At 40.2% G+C, this 16,552-nt stretch overlaps 2 protein-coding genes across 14 annotated transcripts in view; both read left to right on the forward strand.

Annotated features, from left to right (window-relative positions):
* Positions 1 to 5,571, forward strand: part of LOC308065808 (protein bicaudal D homolog 1) — a 318,237-nt gene extending 312,666 nt beyond the window's left edge. For all 10 annotated transcript variants that reach the window (XM_080392278.1, XM_080392297.1, XM_080392281.1 and 7 more), the window contains one exon: positions 109 to 5,571. In XM_080392278.1, coding sequence (XP_080248404.1) covers positions 109 to 366 — 258 coding nt within the window. In that variant the 3' untranslated portion in view covers positions 367 to 5,571. The remainder of the gene's footprint in view (positions 1 to 108) is intronic.
* Positions 5,572 to 14,891: 9,320 nt separating this feature from the next.
* DNM1L (dynamin 1 like) overlaps positions 14,892 to 16,552 on the forward strand; it is a 42,288-nt gene continuing 40,627 nt past the window's right edge. For 2 of the 4 annotated variants that reach the window (XM_080392307.1, XM_080392306.1), the window contains exon 1: positions 14,893 to 15,133. In XM_080392307.1, coding sequence (XP_080248433.1) covers positions 15,032 to 15,133 — 102 coding nt within the window. In that variant the 5' untranslated portion in view covers positions 14,893 to 15,031. Of the gene's footprint in view, positions 15,134 to 16,552 lie in introns of all 4 variants that reach the window. The other 2 variants (XM_080392305.1, XM_080392308.1) reach the window with 2 other exon arrangements.

The raw sequence follows: 16,552 nt of genomic DNA on the forward strand, positions 1-16,552 counted from the left end.
TGGGAATGGAGGAAAGGCCCAAGTGTTTTCACCAACCTATACAGTAAACAAGAGGTAGCAGGCAGATTAGTTGGCTGTTCTTAATCAAGAACTTCTCTTTCTTCTTAGGATGTTAAAGCTCTGGCTACAATTCCACTTCTGGGCTATACAGTAGATGATACTCCCAGAAGTGCTGACCTCCCGCACAGCTTCAAACTGACCCAGTCTAAGTCTGTGCACAGCTTTGCTGCGGACAATGAGGAACTAAAACAGAAATGGCTAAAAGTTATCCATTTAGCTGTCAAAGGTGAGACACCAGAATGTCAAAATGAACTGCAAGTGAATTTAGAAGAGCAACCTGAATCTTCTAAAACATCTGAATGCTGAAGCTCAAGAACACATGGTATTTTTAAAAGATTTCAATTGAGTTTGTGGTTAACATTTGTGTTAACCTTTCTTTGCTCAATCAAGAAAAAAAAAAAAAAAAAAAAAAAAAGGAGCAAACTTCTTACTACCATACACATCTTAGCACTTTATGTTTGGGAAAAATTCTGGTCTTTTTAGGGATCTTTTTCTTATATTTATGTTCTGTCAATAAAAGTGATGTACAGGTCCATTTCAGAGACTTTTTAAAAAAATGTGAATGCTATTAAAAATACTTACTAACTTTACTGTACTACTTGTTTGTCGTGATGCAAATTTTTTTTTTAAATCCAGTTGCTCTTCAGTTATTGTTTGCTACTTTCATTAAGAATGCAAATATTGAAGCTTCCTACTATACATGTGAGGACTTGCAACAGGATAAAAGATATACCTCCACATTGCCAAATAGAACTGTAGTTAAATATGCAGGGACAGTTCAGTTTAATGTATGTAGTTTATAGATTAAATTCCACAGATCTGTACATATGTTGTATTCACTTGTCTCTTTTGAATTAAAGTAATGCAAATTGCTTTCACAGGTATATTGGCTTTTAAAGTTTCAATTTATCAAGGAAACAATCTAATGATTTTCAATCTAGAAACAATATATAATATATGTACAGAATTAAAAATGTACAATACTTGATGATTTCATGATACTGGGTTCCTATTAGTAATTTATTTAAAAAGCATGTTTTCTATTTGAAATTAAACACAGTCCTAAATTAACAAATACTGTTCAGTGATTTGTTTTAATAGCTGACACTTAATGATCTTGATATCTTTATGCATCAAAAAATAGCAGTAATGTAAGTGGCATGCAATGGACAAATAAGTTCCCGTTGTGTTTAAAAGAGTAGTTGCTTTTCTTCAGTGTCCTATCGCTGTTACCTCTGAGGAGTGCAGTAGTTCATCACTCGAATGCAGTATGTGGTTTGAGAAAAGCAACAGATTCTAGTAACGTTGTGGGATCGTGTATTTTTGCTATTACGGTTATTGGAATGAAATAACATTTTGAATTTATCTTTTAATTTTTACAGAAGATTAGATACTCTAATATTTATTTATGACAGCAATCTTCAAGGATTATTGTTGTAAAGTGGAGCCTGCTTTATACAAATTCAGTATGAAGTCTGAGCCTGCAAATCTCAAGTTGTATTAACTGATATTATTTGCATTCCACTTATGGGAATAAGGACTTGTTGGCTTTACAGTGTTAAGTCCTTTATGAACTTCCATTCCTGTTAGAATTTTTATACATAGAGGCAAATGACCTCCCTAAAATTTTTACTGTAACATCTTTGGATGAAATACGAGAAATTCAGAGATAATGATGACTGTCAAGTAGATAAATATCTTTCCTTTTCTGACCCCTCAAAGGAAGGAAAATATGTAACTTCTGCAATCAACTTGTCATAAGCACATTCAGGAGTCTGTCTTCTCAGTATAACTGCAGTCTGTTTTAAATCATGTCAAGCTGAAGAATTCAGGTTCAAGTACAGTTTTGTTAGTAACTTGAAGACAGATTTAAGTTGTTGATTTCCTATAACAAGATTTCCAAAAAAAGTATTCACTGAACTCCCACACCCACTTTTTCTGTGACACTATAGGAAAAAAAAACAAAACACAACAACCCATTTAGCATTTAAAAAGAAATTGTTAAAGTAACCTCTGTTTTTACTGTCAAGAATCCATGAGTACACACTGTCTATTGTTCTTTGGTAAGAAGAAACGTTGTGCAACTTAATGTTAGCAGAAACCCAAAATCTACCATGGCCTTTAGACTTCAAAGCTTTACACAAGTGTTGGTAATTATCAGGACATGGAATTGTAGAGTATTAGCTCTACAACTGACTTTGGTTGTCCATTGGTCCATATTATTCTCCATATAACCCTAGTATTACTTTTATCTGATGTGCAAGCTCTTCTGTAGTTCTCTAAGAGATTTGAAGTTACTTCTGTTGTCATCTGTATTGACCTCTAGTTATGTGCAGCTCAAACCTGTTTTGGTTCAATTTGATGGTGAGTACCATCAAATCTTCGCTGAGGTCTCCCTAGCTACATCTTGTGTATACCTTGGTGAAGGATGGGGGGACATTCAGGTAAGCAAGAACTCTCCATAGCTAACTCTCATGGTCATCTCCTGAAAGTGGGTATTTTCTAAAAGTCTCAAGTGCAGTTGTGGGATCTGGAGAATCAACTTACCACATCCTAATGTATAAAAACATTGTTTCCCCTGTTCAAGTTGTTGGGTGTAAGGGGAGAAGTTGCCTTAAAGGAGTCCCTGGATAAGATGGACTGAGTATACTGAAAATAATATGATGGTATGACTCTAATCACAGAATCATTTAGATTGGAAAATACTTCTAAGATCATTGAGTCCAACCATTAATCTAGCACTGCCAAGTCTACCGTTAATTACATCATGTCCCTAAATGTCACACCTACAAGTCTTTTAAAAACCTCCAGGGATGGTGACTCAATAACTTCCCTGGACAGCCTGTTCCAGTGTTTGACATCCTTTTGGTGAAGAAATTTTTCCTAATATCCAATATAAACCTCCCTTGGCACAACTTGAGGCCATTTCCTCTTGTCCTGTCGCTTGTTACCTGGGAAAAGAGACCAACACCCACCTCATTACGGTCGCTGGTAGGTAGTTGTAGAGAGTGATACGGTCTCCCCTGAGCATCCTTTTCTTCAGGCTAAACAACTGCAGTTCCTTCAGCCACTCCTCATAAGCCTTGTGCTCCAGACCCTTCACCAGCTCCGTTGCCCGTCTCTGGACACGCTCCAGCACCTCAGTGTCCCTCTTGCAGTGAGGGGCCCAAAACTGAGCTCAGCATTTGAGGTGCGGCCTCACCCCTGCGGAGCACAGGAGGTGATCACTGCCCTTGTCCTGCTGGCCACACTAGTTCTGGTACAAGCCAGGATGCTGTTGGCCTTCTTGGCGACCTGGGCACACTCCTGGCTCATGTTCAGCTGGCTCCCCAGGCCCTTTCCCACCAGGCACTTTCCAGCCTTTCTGCCCCAGCCTGTTGAACCTCATACAATTGGCCTCGGCCCATCGGTCCAGCCTGTCCAGATCCCTCTGCAGAGCCTGCCTGCCCCCCAGCAGATCAACATGCCTGCTCAGCCTGGTGTTGTGTAGTACATTCTGTTTTCTAAGCTCCTGCAAACTTAATTCTTGAGCCAAATAGGAAGACCTATTCCAGTTAAATGATTAGGGAAATTATTAGAGGCAGCAATGTCTAGATTGCCTTATTGTTATGGTGGTACCGAGTAGTTGAAGCTGCTTGAATGGTTTCAGCCTCTCCCAGATGAAACCCTGCATTTGGGCATAAATAATTTGAAATGAAGTTAGCATTGGGAGTTATTTATTTGGATGTTAGCCTCATGTTTGCTCTCAGCCATTAAAGTATAAAGAGCAGGATATTTTATTTACCCTAGTGAAAACTATTTCATGTTCTCTTAATCAGTTGCTTGGGTAGAATTGTTCTCTTATGAGTCAGAATGTCTTGGCACTCAAATGATTGGTTGTGTGTGTATTTTGTAGGAAAATTATGTACCAATATTAAAGGAGATCAGAAGACGGAGAAGTTGCTTCTAGATTTAACCACACTGTTTTACTTCACTCTCCACAGACAAGCCCTCCTACAGTATCCAAAACTTTAACTTTAAAGTGTAAATTATGACCACAGAGGAACAAATTCAATGTAGTAACTGTTGTGGCTTAAGTATCATGACCAAAGCAGTCAAAATTATAATTCCAACAAAGTACAGACTGTTAATAAACTTCAGCTATTGAATTCTTCAAAAAAATAAAAAGGGCACTAAATTTATTAGCATAAAGCTGTGTATGTAAGGAATAAACTATAACTGAGCATTCATTCATAATACGTGAAGGTATGTGAATGGCTCCACTGAATTATTTAAGCTTTGCAATTCTTGTGTTCAAGACATGCTTGTTTCTCACTTTAAAAGTGATCAGTCTTCTGTCCAATTTAAAGCAAATCAAAAGTTATTTTATGTGGTTTTATCTGTTTTCAACAGAACAATGGCTTCATTTTATCATTAATATGCTTGGAACATATTAATGTATTTTTCAAAATTGCTTAATATTTTTCCCCTATCATGGAAAAATAGTGTATCATGACATCTGCATGTCTGCACCATTCTTCAAGACCTTCTAAAAATTGTTTTCTGGTATCAGGTACCCCTGCTTGTTTGAAGAGCTCCTGTAAAATCTATAGCATCTAGTACTTTCAGATCGTTCCACACTGAGTAGTTTAGTTTGTTACAAAACTTATTTAATTTTTATGTGAAAAGCAGGTATTAAGAATAGAAAACATTCTCTTCTATTTGGAGTAGAATATTGAACCACTGTAAATGCATGCAATATATGTGACACCTTTTTATGTAAAACCATCTCAAAGTGCTTTAGAAATCTCCTCAGAAATTCTAAATCCCTTTCATAGAAAATAGGATTTTTATTCTTCATATTTTTAAATTATGGATGAAGCCAAGGCACCAATTCAATCTAGAATAAATACACTATCGCTTGAGTAAATTTTAGATGAGATTATAGAAGTAACGCTTTAAAGAGTTCCAAGTGGAGTCAGGAAGGGGAAAAAGTAATATCTATATACATATATATATATGTAAAAATAAGTGGGAAAGATGTGGAGACACTTGACAAGTTCTTTGGGTTTTTTGTTGTTGTTTGAGGTTTTTTTTTTCTGTAAAGCTACATCACCATATAGCTAGTATAAAAACTGGTCAGCTTTTCATTTCAAGAGAAGATTAAATAAAATGAACAGAGGGTAGTGTTTCCTTATACTGAAGGAAAGGCTTTCAGGAAAGAAGTAAATATTCCATGTAGAAATAATTCTAAGCAATAAAAAAGCTTTCTCCATAAATCTATTTAGAGATCTTTAGCTGGTGTAGACTAGCAGAGACCTGCTGGAGCTATTATACCTTCAGTAACTTAAAATCATGTAGAATCTGCCTTACATTATATAAACACTTGTGGAAAATCAAGCTTTCACCAACTGAAAGCCAGCTGACTTACTGTGTCTCATCCAGAATCACAGTGCTCAGTTGAACTTCAGGTGGGTTTCAGCTGGAGATAAGGATGTAGGAGTGAGTGTAAACAGCTGGAGATACATATCCCCCCCCCAAAAAAAAAAAGACTGGAGAAGAGAAATAATTTTGTGGCAGAATTATGTTTAAGATAAATCCATCATCATTCTTTGTCTGTGGTGTACTCTTATTTGAAATACGAAATGAAATATATGGAATTATTTTTCTTTTCCTCTGGTCTGTGGCCCTGTTGGTACGAGGAATTTATCTAGCTGGTTCTGACCCATGGGACTGTAGATAAGTATGTTCTTTTGATAGGAGTTTTAATGTGCTAGTCAGATTGTTTCCATAATCCTTTTCCTTTAACAGAGCATAACATTAACTTAATGATTGTATATGTGTGTAAATATACACATACGCATATGTGTGTATATGTATATATGTGTTTGTATATATTTGAGGCTATTATTCAGATGACCTGTTTTCAAGCAGTATTTTACAATCCAAAAATACACTGTGCTGCTTTCAAAATGTAATGTATATTGACTATGTGGAGTATGCTTTTCAGAAGAAAAAAATCAACAGAAGTAGATCTACTTTTGTGGCACATTTACTTTTTCAGTCTAATTTAAAAAAAATAAATCATACGCACACACTCACAGACAGTAAATTCAGTAAGGCATCCAGTCTGCTTCCTTTAAAACCCCATGATTAAATTTCTTCCCAGACTCAACTATGGCATTTTGCTTTTACCCCTTCCTCTTCCTAGCACAAATAAATGTAGAATGTGGTTTTTCTCTCCTAAAATCTTCAAGCACATTTCTTGAATAAAACATGTTTTCAGCCACTGCATAACAGTAGCCTACTTCAGTTTATGGTTCATCCTTGTAGATTCATTAACTATTTATGGTGAAAACATTCAGAAAAGGGGGAACTGTGTCAAAGCCTTTTGTATGTATGTGCCCTAGTATGTTTAAGAAAGAAGCCAAATTTGTTGCATATAGGGAACAGTTTGCAAGAGAAGTATTGTTTTTTTCTGTTAGCATGTTTTCTATTCTGTAGCCCTTGAGGTGGATTAATACATTAATTTTAGTGGGAGCTGGATCAGTTGCAATGTTTAACATCAGAATTATAGGCTATATGCCTATATTAATTCCCCTTCATTATGGAAATGTTTCTGGCTTTAATTGTGAAAACACTTTTGTAAAAAAATACTAGTATTTGGAAGAGGTGTAAATTTGTTCTGGTTTTGCAATAAAGTGAAGCGTATTAAAAAGGTGAAATATAAATGCCATTTTAAGTTGTGCAAATGTAAGTGGTCATTTTTATGGTCAAGAAATATATGAATGTAAAAAATCTGCAGATATTGTATATATTTTCTGTAAAATATGTATAGTTGATCATACGGTGAGTGGAGAATTGTAAAATTAAGCACTTTAATTCCTGTTGAGTACTTAAAAAGAAATTTGTATCCTGTAAAATAAAACCATCATTAAATAAGTATTGCTGGTTGGCTGTTTTTTTTCTGCCTACCTACTGTTTACTTTTCTGATGAAGTCTTTAAACTGCATTTCCAATTGTGTGTGTGACTGTAAGGACAGATAGTATGGAATACTGGTATCTAATTTGCTGAAGGGCTAGCTACTCAAAGTACTGCTATGTCAGTGGAAGATACATTCTGAATGTATAAACAGCTATATATAATGCTATGACACGGTAGGTGGGGAAGATAAAAGATGTGGTCTCTGCAGTCCTTCACAGTTTAGGTCTACATTTCTATAATAGGAATAATATTGTTCTCTTGTGCGATCAGGATATTATGGTGTACTTCATGGGCTTCTGCGTTGCCACCCCCTTAGAAGAGCGCAGAAAGAAAGGAAGGTGTTTAGTGAAGCCCACGTCTTTCTTACTATTATTCAAACACTGCTCAGAACAAAAGGATGAAACAAAACATTGAGCAGCTGCTCAGTATAATCTCTTGTGCATTAAAGTGGTGCTGCAAAGAAAAAATTATTAGGTAATTGGCTGGATTATGATCCTAAGTGTAAGCAACTTTGAGTCTTTAAATTCATTTGCTAGCTAAGCACACATTCAGTCCATGGTAGTGCCACTTAAACTGCAGCTACTCCTTTTCTAAGTGTCTTTTAACAGACAGAACCATTTGCAGTTGCCTCCAATTTCCATCATCTGTACACAGTAAACCTGTTTTGATCATATCTGATTTATTCTTGGTATTCTTCTGCAGATGGGCAAAATGTTGCAGAAAAGACTTCCCCCAAAATACAGAGAGGAAAATTTACTGTATTACTTGCTAGTTCTTGTCTGTAAGGAGTTGCGTATGAGGCTTCTGTTTAGTTTCTACTTTTTCTATTTGCAGACACAGTAAGCAAATTGAAATAAGTACTGATGAACCACAGAAAGTAATGCTTCCTTCCCATTTACATAATTTTCCCCACTGATTGTTCTGATTATTTTTTCCCTGTGATTAACTGTTCCAAACCCATTATCTTCCTCATTAAACCCAACACAATGTGTTCTACATGGAGACAAAAATAACAGAATTTATCTTGAAATGTGCTTTAATAAGAAAACACAATTTTAAAATTCAATCAACAGGAAATCTGTAATCATAGATTTAATCATACTTAATTCCTTTGTATTAGCAAGTTTAATAAGCACGGGTATTTCTACTTGGCAGCAAATTGTCCAGGAGCCTATCAAGTACAGGGCTGGTAAGTAAATGGTGAGTAACAATCTCCTCTGGCTCTCCCTTAGCCTGACTAATACTGCCTCATTACCACAGAGCTGTTCTTGGCATTGTATGAGTTTCCTGACATGAGAGATGCCTGCCTTTGGTAAACACAGTATTTGGGACTTGTTTGCTTTAAAGAAATAGTTCTGGAGGGTCCTCCGATGTCTCCAACGAAAAAGCAGAGGAATCCTCATGATGGCAACTGTTTTGTCTTGGAGCTGTTCACCTTCTGCCTCCTTGGCTTGTGCACTAGGCAGCTATCTCGATATTAAGCCTCATCAGACCTGGCTTGTAGTAAATCCGGATGCACCTAGCCGAGTTTATTTGCTTGATGTCTACCCCATGTCTGTGTTGCTAGTTTCTGTTTCTGTCTCAAAACCATAATGCTCTGGTGTCATCAGCAGGATGTGCAACCAGCTGTCTATCAAACTGTTACATTTCTTTGTGTTAGAGCATATTTTTCAAATTACTTGCCCTGTTTTAAAGTCTCAAGTTACAAAGAATCCATCACATGCTCAGGTAAGTTTTCCATTTGTTAGCTATGCTCTCTGTAGCTGGTTTTTTTTTTGTTGGTTTTTTTTTTTAAATGATTCTTATCACTAGTCAGAACTCACATAGCTTCTAACCATCAGGATCTTATAAAGAGAAGAATTTCAACCACCAAATCTTAATATATTTTTGTTTGCTAAATAAAGGAAATCTCTGCTGTCAGAAGCATCTCCTTATGGAACAGAGCCTTAGCTAAGAATCTGGGGTAAGACTCAGTGGGCTGCAGATCGATTTCCAGATCCCAAAACTTCTTCGTGTTAGTTTTACTGAATACCAATCTACTTAACTTAAAGATTCCAGAGGGTTTCTACATTTGATTTATGCATTTGTAATGTAAAAATACCCCATGGCTCAAGAAACAGAAATTGTCTTGGGAGCAGAACCTGGAATTACCCTTTCTTTCTTTGGCCTCCCATAGCCTCACGTTCTCTTCTGCCCCTCCCTGCTCCTGTCTCGAGCCAGGCAGTCACAGCACTTTTGCGTGGGGAATACATGAAAATGAACTCTCTTCTGGATCCACCGAACACTGAACTTGTATCTCTGATTTTGTGAGCTTGTGTTCTAAAGTAAGGCTGGATGTTTGTGCTCTCTTTTGAACATGTTTTAGCATAGTATGTCCATTTTTTCAAATTCTAGGTAAGGGTCCCTGCTTCAGGGAGATAGGTTTTGGACTCTGCTACTGAATAGAGGAGCCTTCCACAGCGTTAAATTAAATGAATCACCCTGTGATGGAAGATTTCAACCACAATTTTGTTTAAACCTATTGCCTAGCTATGTAGAACTACCTGCTTTGCCTGTTCTGCATTACTCACTTGTTCCTTGGCTTGCAAAAGAGAATCCAAATCTTTTAGCTCAAGGCTTTGGGCCACAGCATTTACAAAAGGTTTACCTTACCTATGTTGTATTTTGGAATTCAGTTTCAGACTAGCACTACTCTGGTCCTATTAACAATGTTCTTTAGTGGTTGAAGTGCATCTTGCAGTTCTGTGTCACATGGAAAGAGTCATATCCATGTGCTTCAAGACAATTCTGTGACACTAAGCAAAGCATGGCAGGTAAGACATCCAGTGTCAACTCCAGAAATGCAACTCTAAGCTGGAGTAAAAAGCTTTAGATAAATACACCTGAAGCATCCATTAGTCTTACATGCAGGCTGTGATGTTGTAAATCACATATATTTGATAGTTCTATTTCCAATTTAGACTTAGAATGGTACCAATCATAACATAAAAAGCAGCATGCACAAGAAAACATCTATAATAAAAATAAAAATTAAAAACCCACTCCTTTTGGCATACTATTTTATCTTTAAAAGACCACAGGAGATAGCCTTATTTAAAATACTAGACCCAGAAGTAGAAGATACAAGCTCCATTCCTCCTGAATACCAGCAAGCTTTGTTTGGGGTAACATTTGGTTGGGGTAAGGCTTCTTCTGTTTTCCTTTCTAGTTAAAATGCCTCAGCTGAATGCTAAGTCTGCTTTTTGTTTTTCAATAAAAAATTGCTTTCCTGATAGCAGACAGGAGGTTATGGGCTTTATTCCCAAAACCTTTGTCCTTTAAAGTTAGAAGCCTTCACCTTAAAATTGGACTGCACACCACTGGAGTGGTGAAAATCATTCACTGAAGCAACTGTTACTGTTGCGTTTGTTGTTCCAAGAAGTCTAACCACCACAGTTGGCAGGGGGAGGCAGCACTGTTGTACAGCAGCTCAAAAGGATGCAGAGATTATTTTCATCTCCAATGGAAGCTTTTACCTCTGTTGGCCTTGTCAGAAACACTGATGCCTCACAGAGTGCTCGGGCTTTGTTACTGATTGATGAACTTTGACTGCTGTGTTTGCCCTGTGGCTCTTACCCTCTGTGCCCTGCCCCTTCCTTAAGGTGAAACCTGCTTTCCTTTCTGCATGTGTGTTTTACAAGAAGTTGTGTTAACACCCCAAATATTGAAGGAATTTAGGTAAATAACTTTCATGTGGATAGAGTGAAAGAATAGAAGGAACTCTGTTGTTTAGTTCCTCATATCATCCAGCAAAGTTGCATATTTGCCCCGAGGTTATTTTGTTTTGTCAGAGGCTAGGTCTCAGCACAGGTAATATGTAACTTGGGGATTCCTTCTTCTGTGACCTTCTTTCAGCCGCTGAAATGGGTAGAAAAGCTCACTTTGCCAACTCAATAGAATCCCTGGGCTATTTTGAAACCTCTGATTTCTGTTTCTTCTGGAAAAAAAGAACAACCTGTCAGCTTGGGAAATCTGTGTAGAACATCCAAATGAAGCGTCATCCTGTCAAAGGATTTCAGGAATTTATTTATCTTCACTTCTAACGGTGTTTGCTGTGCAGATGTCTGGTATAAGTGCTATGAGAAAGTGTAACATCTGCAATGAGGCTGCTCTGGAGAACACAAAACCACCATTCTTTTTGGCTTCACATAAAAATCAGGCTCTGCAAGACCCATATACTCGCTGTGTTGCATGGTTCCAAACGGTGACATTACCAAGGAATAATTTAGAGAAGTATTTTGCTAATAGTGTTTGTGCAGTATGTATGCAGCACAAATGCTATGTTACATACTTGATACATTTCAGTATGGTAATCAAGTATTTCTTTCTCAATACAAATACAATGGACATGAAATATCCTTTACTGAGATGCTAGTTTGTTGTTTCCTTGTTTTGCAGAAATGAATTAAATGGCAAATGACTTGTCCACTACTGTCAATATGTCAATATAAAGAGACTCCAGCTGTCTGAGCAAAAACTACTGAGTAAAAATGGAAGCAGATTATTATGCAAAACTATAAAGAATTCATATAATGGAGAAGAAAGACTGGAAATTTTGTTCTCCTGACTTCAAACGTAAACCCAAGGAAGCTTATAATGAAATTAGAAGATGACAGATTTACAACAGACACCAAATTGATGTTTTACACTATGCATAATTAGATCATGGAATTTACTGTCATAGGACGTCATTGGAGCCAAGAATTTAGCTTGATGGGACAAAAAACTATTACATGGTAAATGAAGCAATCTAGTTTCCAGTAACTTAAAGGGGAAGAAAAATTGAACTGTCTACTTCCGATCTTACAGCAATACCAAAATTATTTAATAAACGATTTGGGAATCAGATCTTATTACATTGCATTTTTATATTTTCCCCAGACAGCCGATGCTGGACAGTCTTAGAGATGAGATTCTGAGGGAGTTTGATATCAGAGCAGATTCAGTGTGGCAGTTCCTGCTTTCTCCTGTCAATTAACTTTAGTAAATAACCAATCTAACTACTGCCTCGTATCAGATCTTTGAGCTTCTTGCTGAGTACAATGTAGGTGGGCCATGGAAGGTTAAAGCTACAGAAGGCCATTTCTTGTTAAAATGTTTGTTTTGGCACAGTCCTCAACTGGGCTGAAGTGCTGGATTTTATAAATTGGTGCAGTACATGACAATTCATAGCAAAAGCACTTCCAGCTTTTTAGCCAGAAATGTACAACATATTAAGCTTTGCATTCTGGTGTTTCTCAGTCTTGTATCTTCTTTAGTACTTTCTTGTTGCTTTCCTTCATCAATTCACTTCCTCCATCTGTGCTGTGCTTCTCCATTTGGGTATCTAGCCCTTGATAAGACTTTTGACATCTCTGCTGGGCGACTATGTTATCTCAACTTGGTTCAGCAACTGATATTTTCGCTGTGTGATTCTTGAAATATTATTCTGATAAAATTCTAAGAATAGCCATACTGGGACAGATTAAAGGGTAAGCACACACAGTGCTTCTGCATGATACTCTCCCAGCTTCCATCCATTGTCAGCTCAGAAACATCCAGAGCTAGTTTTGATTCCTACATAGCTATTTATTTATATGCAATACATTTCTCTTCCTTAAACTTGTCCAAACATCATCTGAATGAATTTAAATTTCTACTGTCTACAACATTCTTTGGCAAGGAGCTCAACAGGTCACTGACCCACCTGTGAGGGGCTACTCTCTTTATTTTGTTCTGACCTGGCTCCTAGTTTCATTAGACACTCCCCAAACACTTTATGTTGGAAGGTAGGGTAAACAAAACTGACACTCCAGCCTGATAGTGATTACACAGACCTCTAATCCTCCCTACTCCTCCCCATTTCTTTTGTAGAGTGAAGACTCCTAGCTTAGTGTTGATGTTGAAGCTGTTCCACAGTTTTCATCATCCTTCCTGTCCCTCTCTGACCCTTTTCCATTTCTACATTCTTTCAGAGATGTCCCACTTCTGGTCTAAATTAAAACATAAACCAGGTTGCACTTTCTCCGTTTCACAGTGGTGTCCATGAGGTCATATGGCAAAATGAAAACATCAGGAGAAAAGAGATACTCATAGAGAAATAAGCTAGTGTTATCTACTTCAGGTGCCAGCAACTTCTATTTCTGTGCAACTAGGATGCTTTTTTTTCCCCTCTTTTTCTTCTTTCTTTTCTTTTTCTTCCAGGGAGTCAAGGAAGGAGAGGAAATGAGCCTCCACACTAGCCAGGGAACAGCAAACCCTTTAGAAAGAGTATTTGCTGTGTCAGGTGTACAATGCGGGGAAAGTTCGCTGTAATCCTGGAAGCTGGAGAAGAAGATGCCAAATGGCATCCTGGTATTAATGATCTCTGAGAGCAACTGGCTGAAGCACACTGAAAGCTAATGGGTGAAACTGCTGGATAATCATGTCTGTACGGCTATGACAAGAACTCCTCACCAAGAGGTCGTTCAGGACCTTCTTCATAAAATGTTATGTGTTAGTTGATTCTCTCTGTACTGCATACACCAATTTTTGAGTGTTTCAATTTGCTTAGCCATCTTTATGCTTTATGTATAAAGCACAAAATGCCCTCTGACAAGCAGTGTGAAATTTCCTCATTCTAAAGAATGAGAAACTTTGTTGTAAAGATATACAGAGAAGAACATACTTCCTTTGTATGTTCTTTCCTTCAACATTTGAGAGTTTCAAGACACGAAGACTGGGAAAGACTAATTTGTATAGAATAACAATACAAATTCTAATGCCATCCAGAACTTCAAACTTTCAGAAGCATTTTTACTATGTTGGCTTCCAAGAAAGGACAAGCCAGAATTTAACACATTGAACATGCTAGCATATTCATAATTTATCTTTGAGAAAATGCACTCAAGGGGAAGACATTTAAATATTGGAGACTTGTTTGTTGTGATCTCGCATCACAAGTCATCCTCTGGTGTCATTCTATCTTTTTGTATAACGCAGCTGAGCAGATCTCACTGTTTCCCACTCCTCATGCCCTGCCAGACACCTCAACCAAACCTAATAGTATTCATCTGAGTTAGAAAATTTCAGATGCAGATTAGCCAAGAGACTGACAGTGAAAACAAAAATATCCACAGAAAAAGCAAACAGAATAAATATAGCCGTTTTAAATGTCTCTGTTGCAATTTTCAATACATGAACAGCAATGGGAGAATATCCTTTTTGCTGCACAGTTCGAAGGACCTGGTCTTCTCTGGTTATTTTCTCCCCCTGAAGAGACCTCCGTAACGCTTCCTCCTCACTCCCAGCAGTTTTATTTTCCTGCTCGGTTGGTTTTGCAACACCAGACACTGACAGGGTCCAGCAGTTTGTCATCCAGCACCTTTCCTTGCTGTCTTCAGGCCGTGCCACCGGCACACCTGGTGAAGCAGTGGGGAGGGCAGGGGGGGCACGGTTTGGTTGTTTCCTGCTTCTCAAGGGTTTTCAAAACGTTGTGCCTCAAATAAACGTGGCCACTCCACACTGCTTGCTGAAATCTGGCGAGGCCTGCCGCCCAAACACCCCCAGCTGTGCTGCTGCTGGGGCTCCCCTGAGGGGATCAGCTTTGTTGCACCAAAAGGTAGAGTAAAACCTGGGAATGGCTTGTAATACACGGCCACAACGGCAACGCTGCCTTATCCTCGAAGGCCTTTGGGCCCTGGGCGCTTGCCAGGCAGAAACTCCGCGTCCTCGGGCGGGGGGGGAGCGGCGAAGAACGGCGGCCAACAGCCCCCAGCGCGCCGCCGCCTGAGAGGGCGCCCGCACATCCCGCACCGCCCCCCCCGCACTACAGCTCCCATGATGCCTGGCGGCGCGGCGCCCCGGGCGCGCACTGCCTGCTGGGGGCCGCGCCGTGCGCGGGGGCCGGCGCCAATGGCGGCAGGCGGAGAGGGCGGCTGACGGGAGCCGCTGCCCGTCGCGCCCATTCATCGCCGACGCCTTCCCCGGCCCTCGCCCTCCCCCGCCGCTATGGAGGCGCTGATCCCCGTGATTAACAAGCTGCAGGATGTGTTCAACACGGTGGGGGCCGACATCATCCAGCTCCCGCAGATCGTGGTGGTGGGCACGCAGGTGAGGCGAGGCGGGGCGGGGCGGGGCGGCGGGGCAGGCCGGGGCCGGGGAGCGGGCGACGCCGGCCTTGGCCGCCTTGAGGGCAGACTCGGGGCGTCCGTTGCGTCGGTGCTGCTGACCTGCCTCCGCCAAGGGCACGGGGGCGGCCGGGACGTCTGCCGCGGCCGCTCGCTTTCCCCCGCCGCCGTTCCCTCGGCGAGCTGCTCTGCCTCCCTGCCATTTGCAGTGCCAGTGCCCCTTTCACCCCCCGCCCTCCCCTCCGCCTCTCGGCAGCCGTGTGAACGGCTGAGGCGCTCGCAGGGCTGCCGGGGCGGCCTGGCCCTGTGGCCCCGTGTCTGCCCCCGCACCACGGGCGTGGGTGGCGCCGCCCGCCCGGGGCCCCTGCCGGCCCTGCGCCCCGGCGGCTGCCGCGGGTCGGTGGCGGCCCCTCGCTGGCAGCCGCCGCGAAGCGGGTCTCAGTCAGAGGGGTGCGGTAGCGGAATGGCATCGTGCCCGCCTGGGTCGTTTCCCCGTGCTGCGAGTTCTCCTGCCGTTCGCACCTCTTTGTCTTAGCTGGCGGTGGGGAATGACTGTGGGAGGCGAAGCCAGCCGTTGTTGGCTCTAACGGTGTGCGCGTCTCTGCCCGATAGTGTTGCTCCTGGGCCCGAAGATAGCTCAGACCCGTGCAGATCTATTCAAATGGGATGCCGTTCTTCGGCAAAACTTTTGGCAGCAGAACATGTGTGACCAGAACAGCAGCAGTCATAAGAGAACTGAAAATGAAACGTTAAACCCAACTGAAACTTGAATTAATGGATCTCTCTTTCTGTGTCTTGAAATTAACAGTATTTATTGAATGTGTGATGCTACCTGACAGTACGATGCCCACCTAAGAGTAATACCAGCAGCTGTGCAGTCAGGGATTTCATTATATGACTTAAAACACACAAGCTGTATATTTAAAACTTGCACGTTGCTGAAGCATGGAGTAGGTTTGCTGAAAGCCAAACACTAAACAAACACTGAAGTGTCAAACTGGCTGGGAGACAGCCAGCTGTCATTCTGTTTTACCAATACAAATCAGATTCATTGAGTTTGTATCAGCCACTTTATAAAATAGATCTGAAATACTTGAATTGGGTGGGAGGGACTTCGTGCTGTTGAGCTTTATTAGGTACTTGCTATTTTTGTAGCTGACAGGATTCAGTCGCTTTATGAAGACATTTGTTTTCCGTTACATTAAAAATCATACAAGCAAGCTGCTTTTTTGTTTGTTTGGGGTCTGTTTTAGTTTAGTTCTGCAACAAAGTGCAACGCAGAGGTGTGATGTTTTTCTCTGTAAAATAAGTAAAGTGTTCTTTTGTTTCACTTTATGAAATTCATTGAAGTGGCATTTTTTTAATTATCATCCTTTTAAACAACTTTGTCCTAGTTAACTTT

The sequence above is a fragment of the Falco punctatus genome, assembly GCF_963210335.1.
Source record: "Falco punctatus genome assembly, chromosome: 6".
Lineage (NCBI taxonomy): Eukaryota > Metazoa > Chordata > Aves > Falconiformes > Falconidae > Falco > Falco punctatus.